The sequence below is a fragment of the Cynocephalus volans genome, chromosome 15 (assembly GCF_027409185.1).
Source record: "Cynocephalus volans isolate mCynVol1 chromosome 15, mCynVol1.pri, whole genome shotgun sequence".
Taxonomy (NCBI): Eukaryota; Metazoa; Chordata; class Mammalia; order Dermoptera; family Cynocephalidae; genus Cynocephalus; species Cynocephalus volans.
The window spans coordinates 75,645,365-75,673,107 of record NC_084474.1 but is presented as its reverse complement, the minus strand read 5'-3'; the positions used below and the strand labels follow the sequence as shown (position 1 = coordinate 75,673,107).

The following is a 27,743-nucleotide window of genomic DNA, read 5'->3' as shown; positions in this document are numbered from 1 at the left end:
TAACAGTACATGTTTACATGTCTTTTTTGTTTTTTTCTTTATCCTGTGTGTTCTACAAACCTGAACATTTAATCCAGAGAATCCTGCCTCAGTTCTTCCTTTTGATGGTTGCAAAACTATGAACTGGCAGAACTGGGGTTCAAACCCAGAAGGACAATCCCCCTCCAAAACAAAAATTCTTAGCTAACACATGTTAATATTTTTCTCCCTTGTTTACTTTTTCAATCACGCATATCCTTGGTTCCTTACAACTGATCTTCAGCTGTTATTGTTATTATTTTTTCCTTTGCCTTCAAGTACCAGCCTTTGACAAGACCAGGAGAAAAAGATTCTCTAAATGACTTCTGAAGCTATGTATCTGGTTTTAAAGTCACTGTGTTGTTTTCTTATACATTTCCCCACTGTGGTTTCTTACCTAACAGCAGAGTATCACTTTTTTGGTGAAAGCTGCTGGAAAACTTCTTGCCAAGATTCAATTCTAAGCAAAATTTTCCCATTAACTTACAAACACTAAGAAATATTAAATTTACAATGGAAATGCTGAGCTCATCCCTAGATTTTGCTTTATGAATAAAAGACCCCGAGCAACAGTACTTTTTAAAGACCATAAACCATTTTGGTTTTATTACCACTAATCCTATCTTTTCAGTTTCACACTTGCCAGAGCATAGCCTATAAAAAGTTGCTCTAGAGCCAAGATGGAAGAAGCTCTCTGACAAAACATCCCATTCAGTGGATAAAAGAATCTGAAGCCTTGGAGGGAAACAAAACAAAACAAAACAAAAAACCAACAACAGATTATTTTGTCTGCCCTCATCAATTTTCAGAGGAGAGAGGGGAGAATCTCAGACAGTGAAGTGACTTGCCCAGTATTGTGTGACTACCACATGGTAGAGCTACCTGCAAGGTCTAGAGGCCAGGTGGCCTGAGCCCAATCCAATCTTCTTTCCACCTGCCCTTGCTTTTAATCCCAGTTGCTGTGAAAGTTGTTTTAGCCTGTATGTAAATGTTCTGCGTAATCTGCGTTTCACTTCTGCTTGAGCAAAGGAGTGATTCAGGGTGCTAATATATAGCACTAGAAAGCAGTGACGCTTCCTGTCATTGGCTTGGGATTTATGCCTTATTACTAACTTAATCTCATTTATTTATTTAGACAGTGAGAACTACTCCACAAACTCAGAGCACAAATGCTGTCCTGGTTATTTTCACTGTTTATGTAATAACATAAAAACACAGGTGTCTTCTTGGCAGGAAGGAGCCCAAGATCTTCCTCTTGAGACTTTACTTGGAATTACCAAAGAATTCTAAGGGTATTTACAGTCTAAAAGATGGGATCAAGCATGTTTCTAAACCCATGCAGAGCCAGAGGTAGAACCTCATCAGCCCACAATTTGTAATGAGTCTTAATATTCTATGAAGTTGAGATTGAAGAATGTTTGGACAGAATCACTCAAAGAGGTAAGATCACCTGATGATCCAGATTTTTGAGTTGGGCACTGTGGTCTTTAAAGGATGACCCTACTCTCAATTCCAAACCCATAAGGGAATACTCTGGGCACGTGTTTACAATATTCAAGCTTTTTGTGTTTAAATGCACAGCACCTCCAAATGAGTCAGCCAAACTCAGGGATGCTGGGTCATTTATTTATTCTCATAACAAACATTGATCATGTGTCTACTGGATGTGGAATGTCTGCTATGTTCCAGAAACTATGTTTGCCTCTGAGGAAACAAAGAACAGCAACTCGAAGTCCCTGCCCCTATAAAGTGTATATTGAAGTCTTCAGGAATTGATCCCATATCTATTATCCCTGGGCTTAAAATGACAGCTCACTTCCTTCCTTAAGTTTTCATAAGCTAGCTTCCAAGGAGACTGTTCCCTTTAAAATCTCAAAATTCAAAAAGTCTGATCATTCTTTCTTTTCTTGTCTAGTTGGATAGTGGGCTATCTGTCTACTCTTGTAAAGGTGGCTGTCCTCAAAGGCTCCAGGAGACTGTGTTCCCCATTCCCATTTTACCCATCGCCACACACACAAACACACACGTAAACACTCGCAGTCCTGACAGAGGTGACCCACAGTGATGCAGAAATGCATGCAGTAGAGCTTGCCTTCTGAGGAAGACCACCAAAGCAACCCCAGGCAGCAGACACCCACCCTTCTGGAGCACAGGGCAGAGTTGCGTATATGTTACTATAAATAATTTTAAAGGAATTTTCTGGAAACTTACTACCTGAGAAAGATATGAACTATATATAATCTCCGGGTGATCAAACACAAACTGAAAGGGATCAACTCTCTAATGGTTTCAAAGTTGGTTTTCAGAGCAGAGGAAACATGTAAATGGTGAAAGAGAAATCAAAGGAGTCAGATCCTGAGGACAAAAACATTGCTTGCGGGAGATGTACCTGAAGCCCACTCTACATGAATTGCATGGCTTCATCTAATTTCAAAGAAAGTATCCTGGCCTGATATTAGTAAGAATATAATAAAAATAATTAAAAGAAACATTGTAAATGTTGATAGTGTGGCATAGATGGGTGGAATCTCTTTTCTTTAAAGTTTGTTCAAGTATCAGGCTCATCCTCCAGCCAAACCCTGTCCCCAGATCTGTGTTCCATATTTATGCCAAGTACTGTCTGAGTGCCTACCCTATGCCAGGCTAAGTGTCAGTGTTAGAACCTATATCCACTTCTGCATAAGTCTTTTGTGTGTGAAGCTAAGACATAAACTTTTATTTATTCAGGAGGCACTAGCCAGTACAAAGGACATTTGAGAAGAATAATGACTTGATCATAGTCTACTTTTAGGAAGGTGAATTGGAGGTAGGTAGGACAGCTGGAAGAGAGGAAATATGTAGGCATGGGGACCAAAAGAGGTCATCATGATAAGTCAAATGAGTTGTGATGAGAACCTGACCAACGGCAGCATCGATGTAGATGGAAAAAAGATACTTTCTCAATTTAAGTTGGATTTGCTGAGCCAATTCTAGGTGCTGATAAATACATTTTATGTGGGCCCAAATGGAAAAACTACTAGTCTCTTGATTCTTTTTTCATCCGTGACTTTTGTTGCTGGAGGCAGAAGCAGGTATAGAGATAGGATATTAGTTGAATATTTGCAATTGGAATTGAATTATGTAATTAATTATGAATTACGTAATAGTTTTAAAGTAATAGAATAAGATATAAACTGTCTAATTCACCATAGAAAGAAAGAATGTTGAGCTCTTTCAGAAAAAACATGTTGACATTGAATATTCATAATTAAGCTGCTGCTGATGATGATAAATAATAGTCTTGGTCTCAATACCATAAAATATAATTGAGTGACAGTTTTCTCCTAGGGACCCCAAAATTAAAGGATGTGACCCAACCAAATTCATTTATAATTATAACTGGGAGATAAGCAATAGAAATGTTTTAATTCGCAGGAAAACTTACATTGCCACCCCTGACTCCTAAAGACTTTAGCATAATTCTGCATAAGGGTAGCAAATCCTGATACTATTTTCTTCCCCTCCCAGAGACAGAAGTAACAAAAGAAAGAGAGAAATAGTATCAGCTCCTGGATCCCTTCTTCCTGAAAGCTAAAGTTAACTTGGCTAAGCTCATTGTTTAGCCAAGCACATTAATGGGTCTTCAGATATGCAACAGTGTGATGGTTAATTTTATATGTCAACTTGACTGGATTATAGGGTGCCCAGATATTTGGTTCAACATTATTCTCTGTGTGTGTGTGTGTGTGTGTGTGAGAGAGAGAGTGTTTCTGGATGAGATTAACATATGAATTGGTAGACTGAGTAAAGCAGATTGCCTTCCCCAGTCTGGGTGGGCCTCATCCAATCCACTGAAAGCCTAAATAGAACACAAGGCTGAGTAAGAAAGAATTCTCTCTGTCTGCCTATCATTGAACTAGGACATCAGTCTTCTCCTGCCTTCAGACTCAAACTATGACTAAGACCATTAGTTCTCTCCTGGGTCTCTAGCTTGCCAGCTGTAGATCTTAGTACTTCTTAGCCTTCATAGTCACATGAGCCAAGATTTTTTTTTTTTTTTTTTTTTTTTTTGGTGTGTGTGTGTGTGTGTGTCCTATTGGGTCTGTTTCTGTGGAAAACTTTAACTAATTCAGCCAGTCAGACACTTATGGAGAGCAAAATTACTCTCCATTCAAAAAAAAAAAAAAAAAAAGAGAGGAATTAGGTTTCCAAGAAGCAGCTCAGAGAAAGGGACTCTAGCTAAGAGGAAAGTGAGGAATCATGCATAAAAGGAGCTTAGCCACCATGAGGGAGGCTGTAATCTATGGAGAAAGTACTCTACAGCAGAAGAGCTAAAGCACTGTTAAGGAAGAAGAAATCTAAAGTTAACTAGTTTCTTTTCATGGGGGGTTGGGGTCGGGTGGAGGTGCTGTGATTCAATCCCTTTCATGGCCCTAAAGTTTCAGCAAAATCTGCTACTTATCCTATTGTCTTATGGAAGTGGTATTGTGAGAAATAATAGAAAACAGACTATATTTCACACCTGTGTTGGCATTGTGAGTGCCAGGAACAGCTCTCACAAGCATAGGAGGTAAGGCCATCTTCCAGATCTGAGTCTCGCGACCTTAGCATTACCAACATTTTGGACTAAATAATTCGTTGTGGGGAGTTGTCCTGTGCACTGTTGTTTAGCAGCATACTTTTTCTCTATCCACTACATGATAGTATCACCTCCTACCCCAACTGGAGACAACGAAAAAGTTCTCTAAACACTGTCAAATGTCTGCTGGAAGTGGCGTTTCTGAACCACTAGTTTAAAGTATATGTAGAAAGAGCATCACAAAAGGAGAGATCTTGCTTTAAGACAAACCCCTATGGCCCAAACAATGAAGGAAAGCACTAAAAATGCAATCTGGACCTCAATCTGGAAAGAAACATTTTCTTAATCTCTAGTACATAGGTAGCCAAATTCTTTAAACTCCACAAAAGTAAGGTAGCAGAGGTTTTCCCCAACAGATTTAGAAAACACTACTTCCTACAACATACTGGATGGAGAAATGGACATATTATTTTATTGATTTCTATTTGACATCTAGCATGCATTCTCCAAGAGCCCAATACTGTGAAAACAATAAAGATACGTAGGTAGATGATAGGGAGATAGATGGATAGATAAAATTCTTGGCTTAATTAATTATAATGCTATTACTGGGATTGGAGAAGGATGATAGCAAATTAATCAAGTGGAAGGTATATTAGACTGGGTTTTTGTACCAGCTCACACCAACTATAACATTGTTTAAATAATTTCACTTCTTGTGGATCTGTTTTCTGAAAAATAAGGAGTTTGGACTAAGCGAATACAGAAATCTCTTCTGTTTGCTGGGGGTCTTCAGCACTACCCAATGTGAGTAGAGGAAAAGAAAACATTTTTCTGAATGTGGAAAAAAGATATCCCTGAAGAAAAATGTGATTCCAACTGCTCTGCCAACCCTTGGGGGATGAAGGGGATGAGCAAGACTTTTAAAAAGCCCATTTTTTGCCTTTAGTTTGGATGTTGAGAAACTTATGCTAAAAACAAAGAGGACAGAAATGCAGAGAGGCAGGGCAGTAAAGATGTGAGCCATCTAGAAAATTTGTGCATTGACATAGTAATCCCTGCGTGTGGGAAAACTACTTTAACTCTGTGATAATCATCTGTGAAAGAAAGAAAAATATGTTGTGTTTCAGAAAGGAGTGAAAGGTTTTCAGCTCAGTATCATAAAAATCACTATTAGAATGGGGAAAAATATGAATCCCAAAGCTGCTATTAAAACAACAACAATAACAAATAATGATCTCTCCATAAATGCGTTGTGATGGTTATACCTTGTGTTGTATCTTTTGCCAAACCATCAGCAGCAAGCTATCCAGACAGACGTAAGTTTTAAACTGTTTAACTCCACCTAAGAGTGATATTAGGCAACAAGCTCTGATTTCAATGAAACTCCAATAAAATCGAGGCAGATCCCTCCTCTGTGATGTCATGGTTCTCATCTCATCAGAGAACAATCCCAAATTCCTCTGCAACGCCCCTTGTTTCTACAACTTTGGATGGATTTTACATATAAAAATCATAAAAGTGTTTCCCTCCCTGTAAGAAATCATTGCATAGTTGACAGGGGCTCCTCCCTGCTGCTGAAATAAGATAGCCTCCTTCTGCTCATTTCCACTGGTACAGGATGGCAGAAGAGGCCCCACACAGCTTACAGAGAGGAAGCTGGCTGATGCTCTAAATGGAAAGAACATCATAACAATAAATCTACAAATAAATCATAAAATTAAAAGGAGGTAGATAATTTAATGAGATCCACAGGCAGAAGAAAATTTCCCATAAAAAGGAGAGCTTCTCTAGGGTCCCCCATCTCTTGGGAAGTAGTTTCTGGCAGGTGCTGTCCTCATTCTGCAGAGAGCAAGGAACAGGAGGTCAAGAGCTAATGGGTTTAGAATCTGAGCTCTTGGGCTCCTAGGTTACCTACTGCCACTCAGCCAGGGCCTCTCTCCATATGCCTGTGTAGTTGCCTTCCCTTTGGCACTGGTCAAAAGAATATGCTGTGCCTCTGTGAGAACCGCAGCCAGGCATGAGTGGCCTCGGAGATATTTGAAGTTCTTCTCATTATATAGTTTCTTGTTCCAAGCCAGTGAGGATTCCCATACCACTGTTGCCAAGACACATAGGAGGGGAGAGAGCAGCGGTCTAGCCTACCCTCTTCTGATTGTAGAAGAATGTGTGTTCTTTGGTTAGAAAGAGAGGGAGACGAGCAAGAAAGACACAGCAGGAAAGAATGGGTATAAATAAATAACGGCAAGCATTTTACAAACTTTATAGTTTACAACATGCTTTCACATGCATGTTCTCATTTGCCATGCTAACTCTATATTTTAAATAGGCACTGTTTTACAGAGGAAAAAAAATTAAGACTCAAGAGAGGTTTTTCCAGGTTGAGTGGGATGTCAAACTCAAAATCTGAAATCCAAATCCTTGTTTTTTTCTGTTTTCTTAGAACACAGAGACTTCTAGAGTTTGTTTGGGGATTAATGTCTTCATGGAGTGTTCACTGGCCAGTTTTATAAGTTGCACAGACACCTACCTACTTTATTAGATTCTGTAACAGGTCTTCTCTCTCCTATCCAATTTTGACTCTTCTATTGGAGGACTGAACCAACTGATTGTCCTGCCCATCTTGCTTCTATCCTTGCTAGTGGAGACCTGACAAAGCAGGAAGGTGTGCAGTCCAGGTAAACACCTGGGCAGGTGTTGGCACCTATGCCCTATGGAAGGATGTATAAATGCAAGTTCAACTTCCAACTGGTAGGCTTTGATTTGAGATCTCAGTTCCCAGAGTTGGATTTCCCTTATTTATGTATCAATCATGCCCTGAAATGGCCTACTTTGTCTTTACAATGTCCAATGACTGAGATCTTCATCTCATGTCACAGTTTCACAATAATTATGTGATTTCTTATATCTTATCCACTCCGCCATGGACACAATTTTATATCTTGTGTAAAACTCTTTACGACTAGATCCGTGATGTCTGTAGTGTGTGCCCTGATAACCATCTGCATATTTGGAGTTCTGCTGATTGCCAGTTATCAGTTCATTTTGCCAAGTATCTTGTCAAATAATGAAAGAAATTGCTTCCATTTATTAAACGCATGGGTGCCTAGAAGTGTGCTAAGCACTTTATATGGGTTGTATTATTTGCTTCTCAAAACATCCCTGTAGGGAACATATGTCTAGACCTTGAATATTTTTTACCTTGAGATTAGGGGTGGGAGAAGAAATGAACGATTTGTGTCAAAAAAAAAAAAAAAAAAAAGTCCCTGTGAGACACAGGTACCACTGTTCACATTTAAACTTGTGCCAACAGGATATGTCTTCAAACATGTGAAAGCAAAGAGATATTTGTTCAAAATAACTTGGCAAGAATGTTTTATATAATGGAAAATAAAGGTCTGTGTGTTTTAAATCCTTATAATACATTTATAAAAACCATAAATCCTTAAATTGCCAATAAAATAAATGCTTGGTAGTGACTTGCTTCTTAATCACCCAAGAAAATTAGATAAGAACTAAGAGGTTATGGAAAAACTTCCTTTGGAACATTTTGTTTTACTTTGAAAATGTGGTGGTGGGAGGAACAACTAAAAAGACAAAAAGTGGATTTTTTCTTTTTAGGTATACATGAAAGCAAAAACTATGAACAGTGAGTTTTGAGACAATTGGAGTTTCAATGTTGAAATGCATTGGGAGTTCATTACACTATTAGAAAAAGACACAATCCATTTATAATTATTTAACCACATTAATCATTATGATGAAATATGTTGTGAACTTATTCATGCATTTCATACTTAGACAATTACAGTGTTGCATGGAGTAATGATTTTTAGCAGTGACAGGTAAACTCTTTCCATGTTGGCTAAAATGAATAAGTTCTGACTTTCTTCTGGGGAGAACAAAAATTCTTGACGTACCCAAACTTCTATAGATATACACCAGTAATGTGAAAATGGTATCCATCTATTATTACTTGATGTTAAAGGTTTCATTTTTATCTTCTACGTGGGCTTGACATCATTGCTTTCAATAATTATAAATTAAGCAGGGGCAGAATCCTGCGTACTTTGGGGAATCCAAATTCAGGAATTTCACTGCCCATCTTCATGATATCTCCAAACAATCAAATGCCAGTTTTGAAGATTATTTTTTTGCAGTTGTCTTATCACAGGTAAAGACAATGGGTATAGCTGTAAATGGGTCAATGGCTTCATTAAGGTAGGGACCATACTTGTATTTAATTGTTATCATTGTACCCTTATTACCTAGCACAGTACCTGGCACTTAATAAGGGCTCAATGAATAATGACTATTCCAGGCCCTAAGACCCACCACTAATTGACTGTGTGATTTAGGGCTAGTCATTTAATACAATAAGTAATTTGGACTTAATGGACACTAAGATCTTTCCCAACTCTGATATTTTACTAATCATTGACAGAATTCCATGGGTGTTCACCAGTTTACCATAATGACTTCAGGGAAAAACAGTGTTCCTCCCAAAAACACTTCAAATGAAATAATCCTCATCTCTCTCATTCAGCCAATCCATGACTGTTCCCCAGTCTACCATCTGCCAAAGGAACGCCCATTGCTCATCCTTTATAAAAAGGTTCTCAAAATCCAACCCACTGGAGTGCTAACAGTTTCTTGCCCAGAGTAAAAAACATATATTAACCTGATTTGACACTGTTCCCATTTCTTTCTCAGAATTTATTTTTCCTGTAGATACTTTATCATTGCTACTTAATTAAACCAATTCCCCCCTACACCTTTTAATTTGTTTATAAAAATCTCCTCTCTCCACCACCAGGAGGCAGTGTCGAAGTAGCTCTAAGTTAAAGAAAGAATCATCAGCCTAGGACACTTAGGTGGAACGTGTCTCCTCAGACCTGGAAGTTTCTTCTAGACCTGGCTTTGAGAAATACATAAAATATCTTAACGTCTTCCTCACTAAGAAATAAACAGCTCTAAAAGATATGCACATACTTCTGTCGGAATCCACTTTTTAAAACCTCTCTGTAGTTTACAGTGCTATCATTTGGGGTGTTCTTGAAGTTTATTATGCCATTCACCCATTCAAAATAATTCATCTTATTGTGCGACTAATTACTTCTCTATTATTAGCTATTAAATGACTCTTGCATTTTAAAGAATATGATGAGTTACTAATACAATGAGTCCTTTCTTTTTTAGAAAGTGCTTTAATTTTTAAGCGGAAAGTTAGTGAGTTCTTAACAAGTCCATAAGATAGGAAAAGGGGGAAGAAAATAGCACTTTCTTTAGCACCAGTCATATTTTATGGATGTATTGAAATCTCACAGCAAAACTGTGAAGTAAATATTATCATTCCTATTTACAAGACAGAAAACTAAAGGCAAACCTTATTTAAGGTCAAATGGTTACTTAAGTGCCCAAGATACAAATTGGGGCGTGATTCAACAGTCCACTATCCCACATCACCTTGCAAATAAAAACAGCAGCAGCAGCAGCAGCAGCAGCAGCAGCAGCAGCAGCAGCAGCAGCAATAAGTGATCTGTAAAGCATAAAAAAATTTGGTACAACGGCTTCTCCATTCAGTGCTCTAATATTGATCATAGTCTGGAGATTCATCATTAATGAACACAAAATCACTGCTTAGGGGACAGATCCAGCCACTGACTTGTACCCAGGCATTGTAAGAGGAACACCCACTGCATATTTACTGATACAGTGTTTTTTTGTTTTTGTTTTTTGTTTTTTAATTTGCAGTGTTTTTATTACTATGGGTTTATTTGATATTAGTCTTCCTAAGCTCCCTTTTTCCTGATTTGAAAGGCCATCCTCATTGCAGCCCTAAATTGCCCTTTCTGCATAGTAAGAAAATCATCAAAGGTCTTGTGTTACTGATTTCCACAATCTAAACCCCAGGAAGAAAATTTAAAAAGTAATTAGAACCACAGACCTCACCACAGGCCTCAGGCCTCCTGTCCTAAGCCCCATACAGTTAAGAACCCTGCATATGTCCAGGCTTGTGTGTTTTATTTTTATCGGTTTTGTTTTAGTCTTCTACTCACTAATGCCTGTGCCTCGGTTTTTATAATAGCAAGTAAAATGGCTGAATTTTTGTGCACTCACTCATAAAATATTTTTTTTCCTCTAAGTATAAAAACTACAAGTAAGGGACCTATGGAGGGAGATGTGATTAATAAGACCATCCATGCCACCAGGCTTCTTGCAACAAGAGAAAAAAACTAAAGGAGTAATATGGTTAATTGCCAAGATACTTCTCCAATATGCAAGTGGAGGAACAGTTTACCTTAACCGTAGAATTAAGAGATAGTGTTCTTAGTATCTACTAAGTGCTTAATAGATTCTTGTGGAATAATAAAGTTAGCCATTGCTCTAGTGGTTCCCCCTCAATTTTTTTTTTTTTTATTTGCTAAGATGGGTGGAGAAAAATTATCAGTGCTCATTAAAAATTAGGAGCTCTAAAACTTTGGAAAGATTTGGTAAGTTTGAAAATAGACCAGCAAGAAAATAATTGGAGTAGATATTGAGTGTCTGAGCATTTCTACCAAAAAAGTGAAAACTCAGCCAGAAGACTTCATAACAACACAAAACATTATCATTATTGCAGTGTGTTCTTGAGAAAGGAAATGAGAATGCAAAGCTCTCATTTCACAAGGAAGGAATTGAGGGAAAGAGAAATAAAAATCAATGGTAATAAGGTAAGCACAGACCTGCTGTGAAACCCTTAATACCCAGCAGGTGGGTGATCATTTGTAATCACCTCCCCTTTGATTTGGGCAGTTTCATGCAATTTAGGCATGAACTGCCAGAACTGGAGGAGGAAAATTGGAGAAAGAAAAGGAAAAATGAATCATTTTTCACAGATATCACACACACACACACACACACCCACACACACACACACACACACACACCATTCAATGTAATGGAGATTGTACTGGACACCTTGATTTCAGAACATTTTAAATGGGGAGCAGTTTCTTCAGATGAAGGAAATAGAGAACATTGCACACTTCTCTTTCAGGTTCTCCCCATACAGTGTCTCTCCACCTTCCTCAGCTGTCATGAAAAGTACTGAAGTAAAAAGGTTACTGTCAGTTGTCAAATCACATCAGCCAGAAACTGAGGACAAAGAAAACCCTAGACTATCTCTTTGGAGAAGCTCTGGAGTCATATCATTAACTAACTACCAGTATTTAAGTGCTTAAACAGTCAATAAAAATGCTGTGATATTTTATTTTTTCTTTCCAGAATGGCTCATTTTCATTACACAAGATCAGCCCAGCTATTGCCAAATTAGTCACCACAGTGCCTCCAATGTAAAAGTTAAGAAAGATTTGCATTCTGATAAAATTGTCCTCATGGGATGGGGACCCTTTGGCATCTACAGTCCTCTAGCCCTTTAAAGGCTGTTTGCTAACCTTCTCTGATTAGGTTCCCCTTTATGCACTCTGTTAACAGTCCAGCAACTGGTCACAGCATAATTGGCCATTTGTGTCCTCCAGCTTAAGGACCAATAGAGAATGCGGCTTCTAAGCCAAGAGCAGGGCCCCACCCTGCGCAAATTTGGCCTTAAGAGCAGGTCTTCAAAAAAACCTACTTCTCAGTTGCCAAATACTCTAACGTAAACACTGTTCCTTTTTTGAAAGCAAGATGAATTAGAACTGGATTAGAATACTGTCGCTTCCCCCCCGCCCCCTTGGCTCCATTTCTGATCTGTCAGTGAATAGGGAAAAAAAAGTCTCAGACCAGAACGTATTGACTGGCCATCCTATCAGAAACAGGGCTTCTACAAATAACAAAGGATAGAATCAGACATCCTTGGGTATGCATTTATTTATGTAGACAAACATTTATATGCATACCTATTCATACTCTTACAGAAATAAACATTTATATGTTTCATACACCTGGAAGATATTTTAAAGGAAAAAGGTAGAAAACTGTTTTTAAAAGAAGCGTTCTGTATCAATTATCCTTATCTGACCTAATGCATATACTATATTTCCTCCAAAGGATATTTTTTAAAGTGTTGTTTTTAAGCATTTGGAAAGGAGAGGAAAGAAACGAGCCTTCATTAAGATCAAATTATTTCTTTTTTCGCCCCTCTATTTTTAATTGTATTTATTTACTAAGCATTTATATAGTACTTACTATATGCCAGGCACTATTCTAAGCACCCTATAAATATTAACTTGTTTAATTGTACAACAACCCTATGAACCATGTACTATTATTATCCCTGTTTGACAGATGAGGACACTGAGTATGGAAGGCTAAGTAACTTGCCCAGGGTCACACAGCTTCTAGTGGTCAAACTGGAATTTTAGCCAGGAATTCTGTCTGTGAAGTCTTCTGCTCTTTACTTTGCTTCTTCCCTAGGGGAATATTAATTTAATCTCAAAAGAAAACCTTCCCAGGAAAAAGCTAAGTCACAGATATTTATGAAACAGGTCTATTTAATTCATGCAAAGTCTGAACAAAAATATGGTAAGTATTTTAAGCCAAATGAGAGCATAGCACTATCTAAGATATTTTCACATTAACCTTATTTTATTTCTTCTTAAATTTATACCAGCTCTCTTCAGTCTCCCTGTACTCTCCAACTTGTGTGTCCTGCCTGTGTAGTGAGTGACATAGTTCTCTGTGTTCATCATCAGATGGTCCCCCAGACCTCTCTGTTTCAGCAGTTACTACACCTGACTACACTGAATGATGACTTAGTGCATCATTCCCAATTACGATTTACAAAGTATGTGCAATAGACAGTAAAATCACACATTAGTTACCAGTTCATTGTAAAATAGTGCAAAAGTTGCATTGATGATTAGATACATCCACAACACATCTGCTCTATCATAACTTGTCTAGACTTTAGATACAGAGACCCTTCCAGAAACTAGAAGCTAGAAAGGTCTTTCTATTTAAATTCTAGACAAGTTATAATGTCTATAGTGTTATAAAGCTTAAAGTCTAGACATTAAAGTGTACTGTGATTTGACTTTAAACTAATAAATAAGAAAAAGATGGTCTTAGCAAATAAATTTTTCTAATTTATTAAACAATGAGACAATATTTTCTATTTTTTCAATACTTTCATATATATGTGCTTTGTAGAATTTCTGGATGGAAGTTAGAGCAACAATGATAAAATCTTGTTTGACAGTGACAGTACTTAATTTATGTTTATTAAAGGCAGTAATAATATAGGACTCCATTTTAGTGTTTTCAATTTGTCCTTATCGCTGAAACCTTACTACCACCATAGTTCAGGCTTTAACCTTTTCCATTTTTTAATCTCATCTCCTCCCCTGTGTTATTTGTGACTGATAGACTGATCTTTCTGTAACACACACACACACACACACACACACACAAAACTTCACGGCACTTTCTGCTTAAAATATTTCTGTGGTTCTTTAGTATCTTCAGACCAAATCACAACTCCTTAGAGGAGTATTTGGGCTTTCTACCACTTTACTCCTCCCTAATAACCATGTTTCAACCTCTTATATATCCCAAAAGCATTCTTTCACATGTGTGCTTTCCCAAGTGCCATTCTCTGACTGGAAACATTGTACCTATATCCTGTCCTCATCCAACCTGGCCAATTCGCAAGCATACTTCAAATACCATCTCAGGTGTACTCCAAAGACTTTTCTTGGTATCGCTTCTTATCTGGCTAAAATATTTCTCTGAAATGTTCTCATAGCACCACGTACCTACCATTATAATTCAGTCAATTATTCATTCTTTTGGAAAATATTCAGGACCTACAATTATGTGACTAAGTTTGTGCTCTCCAATAAATGTGAACTTTTTGAGAGAAGACACATTTTAAGTTTTTATTCTTCAATACCGAGAAACTGGCATAGTGCTTGGCACAGAAAGCAATAAATGCCATATAAATGGCTAACTTTCTAGAAGCCACATATACATAATAAAATGCTATAAAACCAAAAAAATATATTGAATTATATATAATATGCTAGTCAAAGGTATTTTGGGGAACAGCACCAGTCTTATTTATGATGTCATTGTGAAAGTACCATGCACAGCAATAAGATACTCCTTTGTGATGTTAATATTCAAAAGTATCTGGCATAAATAAAAGCTAAAATATGTAGGCATCTAAAACCACATCAGTAACATCTGAATAAATTATTATGAATCTTCTCAAAATATTTACTATTTTTTCCAGGAGTTGCATTTTTCTTTTTTTAAAAATGTTTAAATACCATCAAGCAGAGTATATTTTTAAAGCCAATTTTTACTTAAAAAGTTAGGAAAATCATAACAAAATATAAAAGATCTCACAAGCTCTCAATTAGAAAGAACTATAGGGCCGTGCTTTAACCAGAAGTAGACTGCTCATCATTAAAACTGCAACTAGCCTCTACCCAGCTTAGTTTTTGACTGGATGCCACCCTATGCCACACAAATATACACTCACTGTCTACCTATCTAGCAGAGGAAAGACCAATTCTAGTCTGGTAAAAAAAAAAAAAATCTAAAGATGCTACAATTTTTGGTATTCAGTGAAATATTTTTAAAATAATAGAAAATATTATATATTTACTTGTTTGTTTTCTGGCTCCCACTCATGAGTAATGACATGCAGTATTTCTCTTTCTGTGCTGGCTTATTTCACTTAACATAATTTTCTCTAAGTTCATCCACATTATTGCAAATGGCAGTATTTCATTCTTTTTTATGGCAGAGTAGTATGCCATCATGTATATATACACATTTTCCTTACCCAGTCATCCAATGATGGACGTAGAGGTTGATTCCAACTCTTGGCCATTGTAAATAGAGCTCTGATAAACACAAAGGTGTAGGGATCACTTTGACTTGATGATTTCTATTCTACTTGGTACATACACAGCAGTGGAATTGTTGGATCATATGGAAGCTCTATCTGTAGTTGTTTGAGGAACCTGCGTACTATTTTCCATAGTGGTTGTACTAATTTACAGTCCCACCAGCAGTGTAGGAGGGTTTCTCTTTCTCCCACATTCTTGCCAGCATTTGTTATTTGCTGTCTTTTTGATAATAGCCCATCTAATAGGGTTGAGATGATATCTCAGTGTGGTTTTGATTTGCAATTCCCTGATGCTGAGTGATATTGAGCATTTTTTTCATGCATCTGTGGGCCATTTCTATATCTTCCTTTGAGAAATGCCTATTCCACTCCTTTGCCCATTCTTAAATTGGATTATTTGTTTTTTCACTGTTAAGTTGTTTAAGTTCCTTCTATATTCTGGATATGAATTCTTTCTTGGATGCATAGTTTGTAAATAAATTTTTCCCAGTCTGTAGGTTGTCTTTTGCTCTGGCAATTGTTTCTTTTGCTGTCCAGAAGCTTTTTAGTTTTATATGATCCCTTTTATTTATTTTTCCTTTCATTTCCTGTGATCTGGGAATCATATTCATAATGTCTTTGTTCAGTCCTACTTCCAGAAGTGTTCCCCCTATGTTTTCTTTTAGGAGTTTTGTAATTTCAGGATGTACAGTTATGTCTTTAATCCACTTTAATTAGATACTGACATACGGCAAGAGGTTTGGGTCTAGTTTCATTCTTCCACCCATGGATGTCCATTTTTTGCAGCACCATTTATTAAACAGGCTGTTTTTTCCCCAGTGTATGTTCTTGGTGGCTTCATCAAAGATCAGTTGGCTGTAAGTATGTGGGCTGATTTCTGGGTTCTCTATTCTCCATTGGTCTGAGGATCTGCTTTTATGCTAGTACCATGATGTTTTGGTTACTATAGCTTTTTTTGCTCAGGTTTGCTTTGGTTGTTCGGGGTCTTTTGTTGTTCCATGAGATAGTAGGATAGTTTTATTTATTTCTGTGAAGAATGTCATGGTATTTGATGGGGATTTCATTGACTCTGTAGATCACTTTGTGTAGAATGGACATTTTCACAATGTTAGCTCTTCCAATCCAAGAGCATGGAAAGTCAATTTCATCTTTCTTCTGTACTCTTTAATGTCTTTCAACAGTGATTTGTAGTTCTCATTGTAGAGATCTTTCACCTCCTTGATTAAGTTTATTCCTAGGTAGTGTGTGTGTGTGTGTGTGTGTGTGTGTGTGTGTGTGTGTGTGTGTGTGTGTGCAACTATTTTAAATGGGCTTGCCTTCTTGATTTTTTTTTCTGCTAGTATGTTATTGAAGTATAAAAATGCTACTGATTTTTGCATGCTGATTTTGTATCCTGCAACTTTTCTGAATTTGTTTATTAACTCTAAGAGGTTTATTTTTGTAGCATCTATCTTTAGGCTTTTCTATACATAGGATCAAGTCATCTACAAACAGGGACAATTTGACTTCTTGTTTTCCAATCTGAATGTGCTTTATTTTCTTTCTGTTGTCTGATTGCTCTGGCTAGTATTTCCAATATTATGTTAAATAGGAGTGGTGAGAGTGGGCATCTCTGTCTTGATCCATTCAGGATGATATTGGTAGTGGGTTTGACATATATGGCTTTTATTTTGTTGAGATACTTTCTTTATATACCTAATTTGCTGAGTCTTTATCATGTAGGGATGTTGAATTTTGTCAAATGCTTTTTTCTGCATCAATTGAGATAATCATATGGTTTTACCCCTTGATTTTGTTGATGTGGTGCATACAATTATTGGCTTGTGTATGTTGAACCATCCTTAAAAATAAAAGGTATTTAAAACATCCAAATGATAATTGATAAAGTGCCAGAATTAGACAATAACTTCTAGTAACAACCCTAATTGTAAATGGATAAATTCCCCACACAAAAGACACAGACTGGCTGATTGACCAAAATCAACTCAAAATGGATTAGAGACCTAAATATAAGGCCTGAAACTTTAAAACTCCTGGAAGAAAATGTAGGGGAAATGTTCCAGGATTTAGGACTGGGCAATGACTTTATGAATAAGACCTCAAAAGCACAGGCAAAAAAATAAACAAATGAGATTATATCAAACTAAAAAGCTTCTGCACAGCAAAGGAAACAATCAATAGACTGAAAAGACATACTACAGAATGGGAGAAAATGTTTGCAAAATATGCATCTGACAAGAAATTAATATCCAAAATATACAAAGAGCTCAGACAACTTTACAGCAAAAAATGAAATAATCCAATTAAAAAATGGGCAAGTGAGTTGAATAGACATTTCTCAAAGTAAGACATACAAATGGCCAACGGGTATACGAAAAAATGCTCAACATTACTAATCATCAGGGAAATGCAAATCAAAACCACTTTGAGATATCATCTCACCCCAATCAGACTGGCTATTATTAAAAAGATAGAATAATAAATGCTTGTGAGGATCTGGAGAGAGAGAAATCCTCCTGCACTGTTGGCGGAACCATAAATTAGTACAGCCATTATGGAGAAGAGTATGGAGGTTCCTTAAGAAACTACAGATAGAACTTCCATATGACCCACAAATCCCACTTCTGCAGATATATCCAGAGGATTGGAAAACATCAGGTCAAAGGGATACCTGCATACCTGTGTTTATTGCAGCTCTGTTTACAATAGCTTGGTGATGGAACCAACCTAAATGTCCATTGATGGATGACTGGATAAGGAAATGGTGGTATATATACACAATGGAATACTACTGAGCCATATAAAAGAATGACATTCTACCATTTGCATCAACATGGATGAGCCTGGAAAAAATTATCCTAAGTGAAACAACCCAGGTACAAAAAGAGCAATACCACATGTTCTCACTTATAGCTGGGAGCTGAATCCATAAACAAACAAATGAACAATAAAGAGAGACAGAGAGAAAGAAAGAAAGAAACAATCACAGTAATATGCTGAACTTTTAGAAAACTAGAACTGGAAAAGGGGAGGGCGGAGGGGGGCGCTAATGAGGAATTGGTCAATGGACACAAAGAATGATTGTGTATTGTAATGATGAATAAGCCAACTATCCTGATCCAGCCACCACACATTCTACACAATTATTAAAAATCAATGTTGCAAAACACATGTATGTATAATAATAAAAAATAAATAAAACAAAATAAAATAAACCAAACACTATGAAAAGAAACAAAGAAGGCCACTATATAATGTTAAAGGGATCTATCCAGAAAGAAGACATAACAATTATAAATATGTGTGTGCCCAACATCAGAATACCTAGATGTATATATCAAACACTATTAGACCTAAAAAAGAAGATAGACCCAAATTGAATAATAGTTGGGGACCTGGGCACCCCTCTCTCAACACTGGACAGATTGTCTAGGCAACAAATCAACAGAGAAACACAGGATTTTAAACCACACTTTAGACCAATTGGACTTGGCAGATATCGATAGAACATCTCATCCAACAACTACAATATATACATTCTTCTTATCAGTGCCTGGAATATTCTCCAGGATAGACCACATGTTAGGTCACAAATCAAGTCTCAACAAATTTAAAAATATTGAAATCATTTCAAGTATAATCTCAGACCACAATGGATTAAAACTAGAAATCAATAACAAGTGAAATTTTGGAAGCCATACAAACACATGGAAATTAAACAAATTGCTCCTGAACGATATATGAGTCCAAGAAGATTTTAAACTGTAAATCAAAAAATTTCTCTAAACTAATGAAAATAAAGAGACATCATACCAAAACCTGTGGGATACTGCAAAGGCAGTACTAAGAGGGAAGTTCATTGCAATAAATGCTTGCATCAAAAATACAAAGATTTCAAATAAACAGCCTAATACTACAAAAAGCTAGAAAAGCAAGACAATCCAATCCCCAAATTATTAGAGGGAAAGAAATAATTAAGATCATAGCAGAACTACATGAAATATAGACCCTTCAAAATGAAACAAAAGATCTATGAAACCAAAAGTTGGTTTTTTAAAAGATAAACAATATAGACAAACCATTAACTAGGCTAACTAAAGAAAGAAGAGAGGAGACCCAGAGAACAAAAATTAGAAATGAAAAAGGAGACGTTGTAACTGATACCACAGAAGTATGAAGAATCATTAGAACTATTATAAACAACGACTCACCAACAAATTTGAAAACCTGAAGGAAATGAATAAATTTCTGGACACATACAAACTAACAAGACTGAACCCAAAAGAAATAGAAAACCTAAGCCTACTAATAGCAAGCAATGAAACTGAACCAACAATCAGCAGTCTCCCAACAAACAAAAGCCCAGGACCCGATGACTTTACTACTGAATTCTATCAAACCTTTACAGAGGAGTTAATACCAATTCTCTTAAAAATATTCCAAATAATTGAAACAGAGGCCATTATCAAAGTCATTCTATGAGGCTGGCATCACCCTGATACCAAAACTTAGACAAAGATACAACAAAAAAAGAAAACTATAGACCAATATCTTTGATGAACATAGATTTGATGAACATAGATGCAAAAATCCTCAAGAAAGTATTAGCAAATAGAATACAGGAACACATCAAAAAATAACACCTTAAAATTAAAGGCAAAAAGGAGAAATAGACAAAATCCAGTCATAGAGACTTTAATACACCACGCTAAATAGCTGATTCCGCAAGATATATTTGTTGTGTCTTGCGAATTTTAGGATATTGAGCATGATCTCTGGCCTCTATTAACTAAATGCTAGTTGCACTTCCCATCCTGCAGTTATGACAAATAAAAATATCTTCAGATATTGCAAAATCACACCTGCTTAAGCACCGCTCAGTATGCATACACACGTACCCAAAAAAACTCATGTATATACTCACACACTGAAGAACACAATGAACTAATTTAACATATTTAGCCAATACTGCTGCCAGTAGTTCTGAATTCACATAGTTTTGTAGTGCACATAGAACTTTGACCAAGATCGACCATGTGTTGAGTCATAAAGAAAACCTCAACAGGTATCAATGAAGTAAACTAATTCAGAGTGTATTCTTTGACCACAATGAAATTAAGCTAGAAATAAATTAAAATAAGCCAAAAAACATTTCCAACTACCTGGAAAAATGCTCTTCTAACTAATCCATGGGTCAATCAAGAATTAACAATGCAAATTTTAAAATATGTTAACTGATATGATATGCTTTTAAATCAATGTACACAGGAAAATATATACTATAGAATAAATATACGATAGAAGAATAAATATTAAACTCCAATGATCAGTATGCTTCTATCTCAAGAAGATGTTAAATTAAACTAAATTTGGTCTAAAGCTGCCTCTATATGTGGGAAACTGCAATCTAATTTGAGAATATATTCTTATAACAAGTAACTGAGTTTCAACCAATCATAGCAGCTGAGCTTTCAGCCAATCACAGACTGAAACTGATCAGCCATATCCAAATAAGGTAAATGACATGATCTTATAAATAGAAAAACCTAAAGGTTCTACAAAAAAACTCTTAGAGTTGATAAAAGATTTCAATAAAGTTGTGGGATACAAAATCAATGCATAACAATCAATAGCACTTTTATACCCCAACAATGAATTAGCAGAAAAAGAAATCAACAAAGCTAGGCCATTTACAATAGTAACCAAAATAATAATAATAATAAAATAAATAAAATAAAATACCTAGGAATAAATTTAACTAAGGAGGTGAAAGATCTCTACAATGAGAACTACAAATCACTGTTGAGAGAAATTAAAGAGGACTCAAAATGATGGAAATACATCCCATGCTCTTGGATTGGAAGAATGAACATTGTGAAAGTGTTCATACTACCCAAAATGATCTACAGATTTAACATAATCCCCATCAAAATACCAATGACATTCTTCACAGAAATAGAAAGGACAATCCTGGCATTCATATGGAGCAACAAAAGACCCCAAATAGCCAAAGCAAACCTGAGCAGAAAAAATAAAGCCAGAGTCATTACACTATCTGACTTCAAATTATACTATGAAGCTATAGTAACCCAAACTGGATGGTACTGGCATAAAAACAGACAGTCAGGCCAATGAAACAGAACAGAGAAATCTGAAATAAACCCATATACCTACAGACAACTGATCTTCAACAAAGACACCAAGAACATACACTGGGGAAAACACTGCCTGTTTAATAAATGGTGCTGCTAAAACTGGGCATCCTCATGTAGAAGAATGAAACTAGACCTGTACCTCATGTTATATGGCAAAATCAATTTAAAATGGATTAAAGATGTAACTATACATCCTGAAACTATAAAACTCCCAAAAGAAAACATAGGGAAAACACTTCTGGAAGTAGGAGTGGACAAAGACTTTATGAATACAACTCCAAAAGCACAGGCAACAAATCGAAAAATAAATAAATGGGATTATACCAAACTAAAAAGCTTTTGTACAGCAAAAGAAACAATTAGCAAAGTGAAAAGACAACCTACAGAGTGGGAGAAAATATTTATAAACTATGCATCTGACAAAGGATTAATATCCAGAATATACAAAGAACTCAAAGAAATTAACAGCAGAAAAGCAAATCACCCAATTTAAAAAATGGGCAAAGGTGTTGAAAAGGCATTTCTCCAAGGAAGATATGCATCTGGCCAACAGACATGTGAAAAAAATGCTCAACATCACTCAGCATCAAGGAAATGCAAATCAAAACCACACTGAGATATCATCTCACCTCAGTTAGACTGCCTATTATCAAAAAGACAGACAGTAACAGATGTTGGTGAGGATGCAGAGAAAGGGGAACACTCCTACACTGCTGATGGGACTGTGATTTGGTGCAGTCATTATGGAAAACAGTATGGAGTTTCCTCAAACCACTACAGACAGAACTGCCAAATGACCCAGCAATCCCACTCTGGGTATATACTCAAAGGAATGAAAATCACCATGTCAAAGGGACACCTGCCCTCCCATGTTTATTGCAGCTCTATTAACAGTAGCCAAGAATTGGAACCAACCTAAATGTCCATCATCACATGAAAGGATAATGAAAATGTGGTACATTTACACAAGGGACTACTACTCTGCCATTAAAAAGAATGAAATACTGCCCATTGCAGCAACATGGATGAACTTAGAGAAAATTATGTTAAATAAAATAAGCCAGACACAGAAAGAAAAACTGCATGTCCTCGCTTGTAAGAACTATATAACAACAATAATAATAAGCAAATAAATTTAAAAAATGGATACAACAATTACAATACTGCATTGAACTCTCAAAAGAAGAAAACAGAACTGAGGTTATCAGAGGTGGAAAAAGAGGAGAGGGAGGAGAATAAGGGAGGAATTGGTAAAGGCCTGTTTCATAATGTCAAATATCTTAATTATCCTGATTTGAACATCATATATTGCACACAGGTATTGATATTCAATGCTGTATCTCACAGATATGTATGATCAACTATGCTCCAATTAAAAATAAACAAACAAATAGCTCTTTCCGTCTCCAGCCGCCGAGGCAAGAGGAGCCGCCGCCATGTCCGCGCATCTGCAGTGGATGGTCGTGCGGAACTGCTCCAGTTTCCTGATCAAAAGGAATAAACAGACGTACAGCACTGAGCCCAATAACCTGAAGGCCTGCAACTCCTTCCGCTACAATGGGCTGATTCATCGCAAGACTGTGGGCGTGGAGCCGGCCGCCGACGGCAAAGGTGTCGTGGTGGTCATGAAACGGAGATCCGGCCAGCGAAAGCCAGCTACCTCCTATGTACGGACCACCATCAACAAGAATGCCCGGGCCACACTCAGCAGCATCAGGCACATGATCCGCAAGAACAAGTACCGCCCTGATCTGCGCATGGCCGCCATCCGCAGAGCCAGCGCCATCCTGCGCAGCCAGAAGCCTGTGATGGTGAAGAGCAGCGGACCCGCCCCACCAAGAGCTCCTGAGCCTGCACCTGAAAATCAATAAAGAGTCAGCCAGCAAAAAAATAAATAAATAAATAAAACAAACAAACAAATAAATAAATAACTAAAAGTTTCTTTGCTCACACTCTGCTAAATTTAATTAGTCTACAATTTTTTTTTAAACAAGGTCCTAAAAGAAATGAAAAGTGACCCAAAATAAATAAAAGAAAGAATTGAGATGAGATTTGGAAATTAACAAATTGAAAATGAATGTACAATAGAGAAAATTAGCAAAGCCTTTGACCAAAAAGATTATAAAATTTATATTGAAGAAGCTTCCTAGCTAATAAAGATAAAAAGTGGCCCTACACAAAATGCTAACATCAAGAATGAAAAAAAACAACATCACTATTTATAATAAAGGGCTACTATTAACGATTTTATGTCAATGAGTTTGATAATTTGGATTAAATTTACAAATCCCTTGTAAAACACAACTTTTTGAATACTAAATCAATACTAAAATTATTGATTTTGTCACTGAATAGCTTCAAAAAAGATATGAAGACCAAAATGACTTTACTAATTAATTCTTCAAAAAGTCTAAGAAAGTAATAATACTAATTTTGCACAAAAAATTTCAGAGAATGGAAACAGAAGAAACACTTCCTAGCAATTTTTATAAAGCCAGAATAATCTTTATGCCAAAACATAATAAAAAACAGAAATTACAGACCAATCTCTCTCAGAACTATGGATATAAAAGTCCCAAACAAGGGCCGAGCCCGTGGCGCACTTGGTAGAGTGCTGCGCTGGGAGCGCGGCAACGCTGCCACCGCGGGTTCGGCAACGCTGCCACCGCGGGTTCGGATCCTATATAAGAATGACTGCTGGTGCACTCACTGGCTGAGTGCCGGTCACGAAAAAACGACAAAAAAAAAAAAAAAAAAAAGTCCCGAACAAAATATTAGTAAATCAAAGTCAGTGACATATGAAATGTATAATATTTTCTATCCAAATGCCCTCAATAGTAGAAGAGATAAATTGGGGTGTATTCACACATTGACAATACTATTCAGCTGTGAGAATGAATGAACTGCAGCAACACTTCGGAAACAGATAAAATGTATAATTAATAAAAAGTCAATCACAAAAGAACACACACTGCATTGTTCACTTATGTAATGCTCATGAACAAAACTAATCTAATCTAATGATATTAGAGGTCAGGGTATGAGTTACCCTGAGAGAGGGTAGTGACTAGATAGGGTTATGGGCATGTCTTCCAGGATTTAGGTGATATCTGTTTCTTGATTTCAGAGTAGTTTTATGAGTATATTCATTCACATTGTAAACTTTTATCAATCTGTAGACTTATAATTTATAATTTTTCTGTACATATGTTATACTTCAATAAAAACTCTTATTTTTTTAAACCTCTTTTTACCTAGACTCTTCTATTGTCAGGAAACACTAAATATATCTGTGACATATAAATTTTTTCCTTTTAAGTTCATACTTGAAGTTTCTCTGCTCAAATTCAGCATTAAAGATAGAGACTAATTTTCTGCACCATACTGATGTAGGTATGCCTTTGGCTCTCCCATCACTATTTAGCCATTTTAAAATTGTTCCCCAAGGTCTGTTCTCTTATCTCCTTCCAACTCCCTCAGAAAACTATTAGTGACGTTGGAATCTAGACAATTGCACAACCCTTTTAATGTCAGTACTGGACTGAAGACTGTATGCATCACTAGCTGTGAGCATGTATAGTGAGGTAAAATTAATATCCTCTGTTTTGTTTAGTCTATATTTCATTGGCTGGCTGCCTGGAATGACTAAGAAAACTGCCTGAAAAGTTACCCTTCACCCTCTAAAGAAAAAAAGAAGAGGAAAACTCTGGAATTACTTCTACCAAAGGGAAAATTAATAAAGGACTAAAAATAAACTAAAAAGAAAAAAAGATTCCTCATGCTAGTAGATTTCTATTTCTCAAAAGGAAAAGTACTTCATTCAGGCATAGTTGTAGTCAAGCCAAATTGTCACCATGCTCTGGTGATTTACAAATTGAGAGATGATATTCACAGGCAATGCTTGTCTCATGTCAAATCTTAGTGCAAAGTTAATTGTATACCTTAGGCAATGTTCTACAGCATCTCAAGTGATATTGGTGACACTAATAATATTATTTAAGGCAATCTCTGAAAATCCATGAATATACCTCCTAGTTAAATGGAGTTTTGGAAGGATTGTAATCCAGATATATACTGCGAAATAGTTTATTGTAAATTAAATTTAAGCAGTGTGTGTGTGTGTGTGTGTGTGTGTGTGTGTGTGTGTACTCATGCACATGCCGGTGTGTACCTAATCAATCACCAAATGTAAAGAGGAAAGATTAAAATGTAGGTTTACCCCCATAAATTGTTTTCAATTATTTCACCCACTGAGGAGCAATGCTTCCCTTTTCTGCTTACCCCTATATAATTTCCAGTGACCTCAATTTTTTTTTAGATGGTGAAATTTTGTATGCTAAGTACGGTACAGCTTTTAGGATAAGAGAACCCTCCTTGATACACTGTAGCTTTATATCTTCTGATATTAGCAGCCGTTTTGTTGTTTGAGATTCCTACAGTCTTCCTTTATCCTACAGATGCTTAGAGGCACCTTTCATTGATGCAGCAAACTTCGGATCTTAGTGCAAGTTGTCTTAATGACAGGTGCAGTTTAGAAAGCATACAGCTCAAAGGAAGAACGTACATTATTAGGATCTGTAAGGATAGCAAATAAATAAATGTCTGTTATTTCATACTTAATGACATTTAGATCTATACACTCCAGTGCTGGAATGAGATATTTTGTTCAGACTGAACCTAAACATCTAAGACATTAAACATCGTTCTCACTGAGACAAGATGTTGGCTATAGCATGTTGGCTCTATGAAGATATATAGAAACAAGCCATTGCTCTCCTCTCTTGAAGTAGCTCTCCGGACTTTCCAGTCCAACTTCCCATGCTTACCTAATGCTTTACTCAATATGTTCCCCAAACTGGAAACACTTTGTTCCCTGCTCATGTATTCTTTCTGGCTCTCCAGATGGTTTTTGATCTCATGTCCAGAAGGATCTCTCTTTTCCTTCCTTCTCCAAACACCACCCTACCACCTGAAGACAGATTTTGTTTTTATCTTTCTCTCCATTTGGAAACACCTTGTTGGCCTGCTGCCTACTCTGCTTTTTGCAGTCTAGTGCTCCTTTGTGGTCTTTCAGGACTTACTGAGAAGCAATATTAAACAACGTGGGTTCTGATGCCAGGCTGCTTGCATTCAAATCCTGGTCCCTCTACTTATTGGAATTGCAACTTCAGACAAGTTTACTGAGTGTCTCTTTGTCTCAATTTCCTCATCTGTAAAGTGAGGCTAAGAATATGGCATATCTTGTTTTCTTGGTGGATTCAACGTAACAATATGTGCAAAAGGTGTAAGGTATATAGCAAGTAGTCAGTGAATAGTGTCCTTTACCATTTGATCACTTTGGTCAATAATCCAGGAGTACCCAAGCTTATAATATTTTGAACTTTTTGAATATAATAAATCTAGTACTAAATATACAGCATATGTTTATACAAAAAAGTAAAAATAGCATCAGGAAAATTAAAGACAAACTTGATGTAGAAAGCAGGTTTGGCAAGAACCAGAGTGGCCCAGACGTAGGAGTAAGAGGAGGAGAGGGTAACAAGGGGAATCAAATGGCAATTCTGACTGTCTTTTATCCTCTTCAATATCAGTGCCTTGTACTAAGATTGACTAATGTTCAGGGATTCCCCCTCAAGAGTGGATGGTACAGCAGGAAAAGGAAAAGCCATAAAATCAATGGGACCAGGGTCTCAATTGAGTATTTTGCCTACTCTGTGACATGGTTATCTTATATGTAAAATAAAAATAATAAATCATTTTATTGGGTTACTCTGAGAATTATCTGTAATAACTTAAAAGAAATGCTCATGTCCTGCATACCCTCATTCCATACTGCACTCATGCACCATCAGACTCTAATTTTAAAGGACCACTGAGATCAGTCTGTCCCACTTACTCTTTGTAATTCCCACCATCACCCTAGTCACAGGGATTGCTTTAGGATGAGAAGGTTCCAAGCCATGTTAATGTTTTTACATTCTGAGAACTTCTAATTTTTAGAATAAAGGCAGCAGGTTTGCCATTGTGATAGAAACACTTGTTATCATTTTGCATTCATGTGGGGGGAAGAGAGAGGCTGCCTTAAAAAGCAGTTAATGGAGACAAGCCAAGAAACGCAGGGGGAGACAGAACCCTGGTAACATCGTTTGAGTCTCTCGATCTAGCCATATTA

At 36.6% G+C, this 27,743-nt stretch overlaps 1 protein-coding gene across 1 annotated transcript; it reads left to right on the top strand.

The window, feature by feature from the left end:
• Positions 1-22,982: 22,982 nt before the first annotated feature.
• LOC134364041 (large ribosomal subunit protein eL28-like) lies at positions 22,983-23,450 on the top strand. The gene has a single exon (XM_063079946.1). The coding sequence runs from the start codon at positions 23,008-23,010 to the stop codon at positions 23,440-23,442; it is 435 nt and encodes a 144-aa protein (XP_062936016.1). The 5' UTR covers positions 22,983-23,007; the 3' UTR covers positions 23,443-23,450.
• Positions 23,451-27,743: the final 4,293 nt, after the last annotated feature.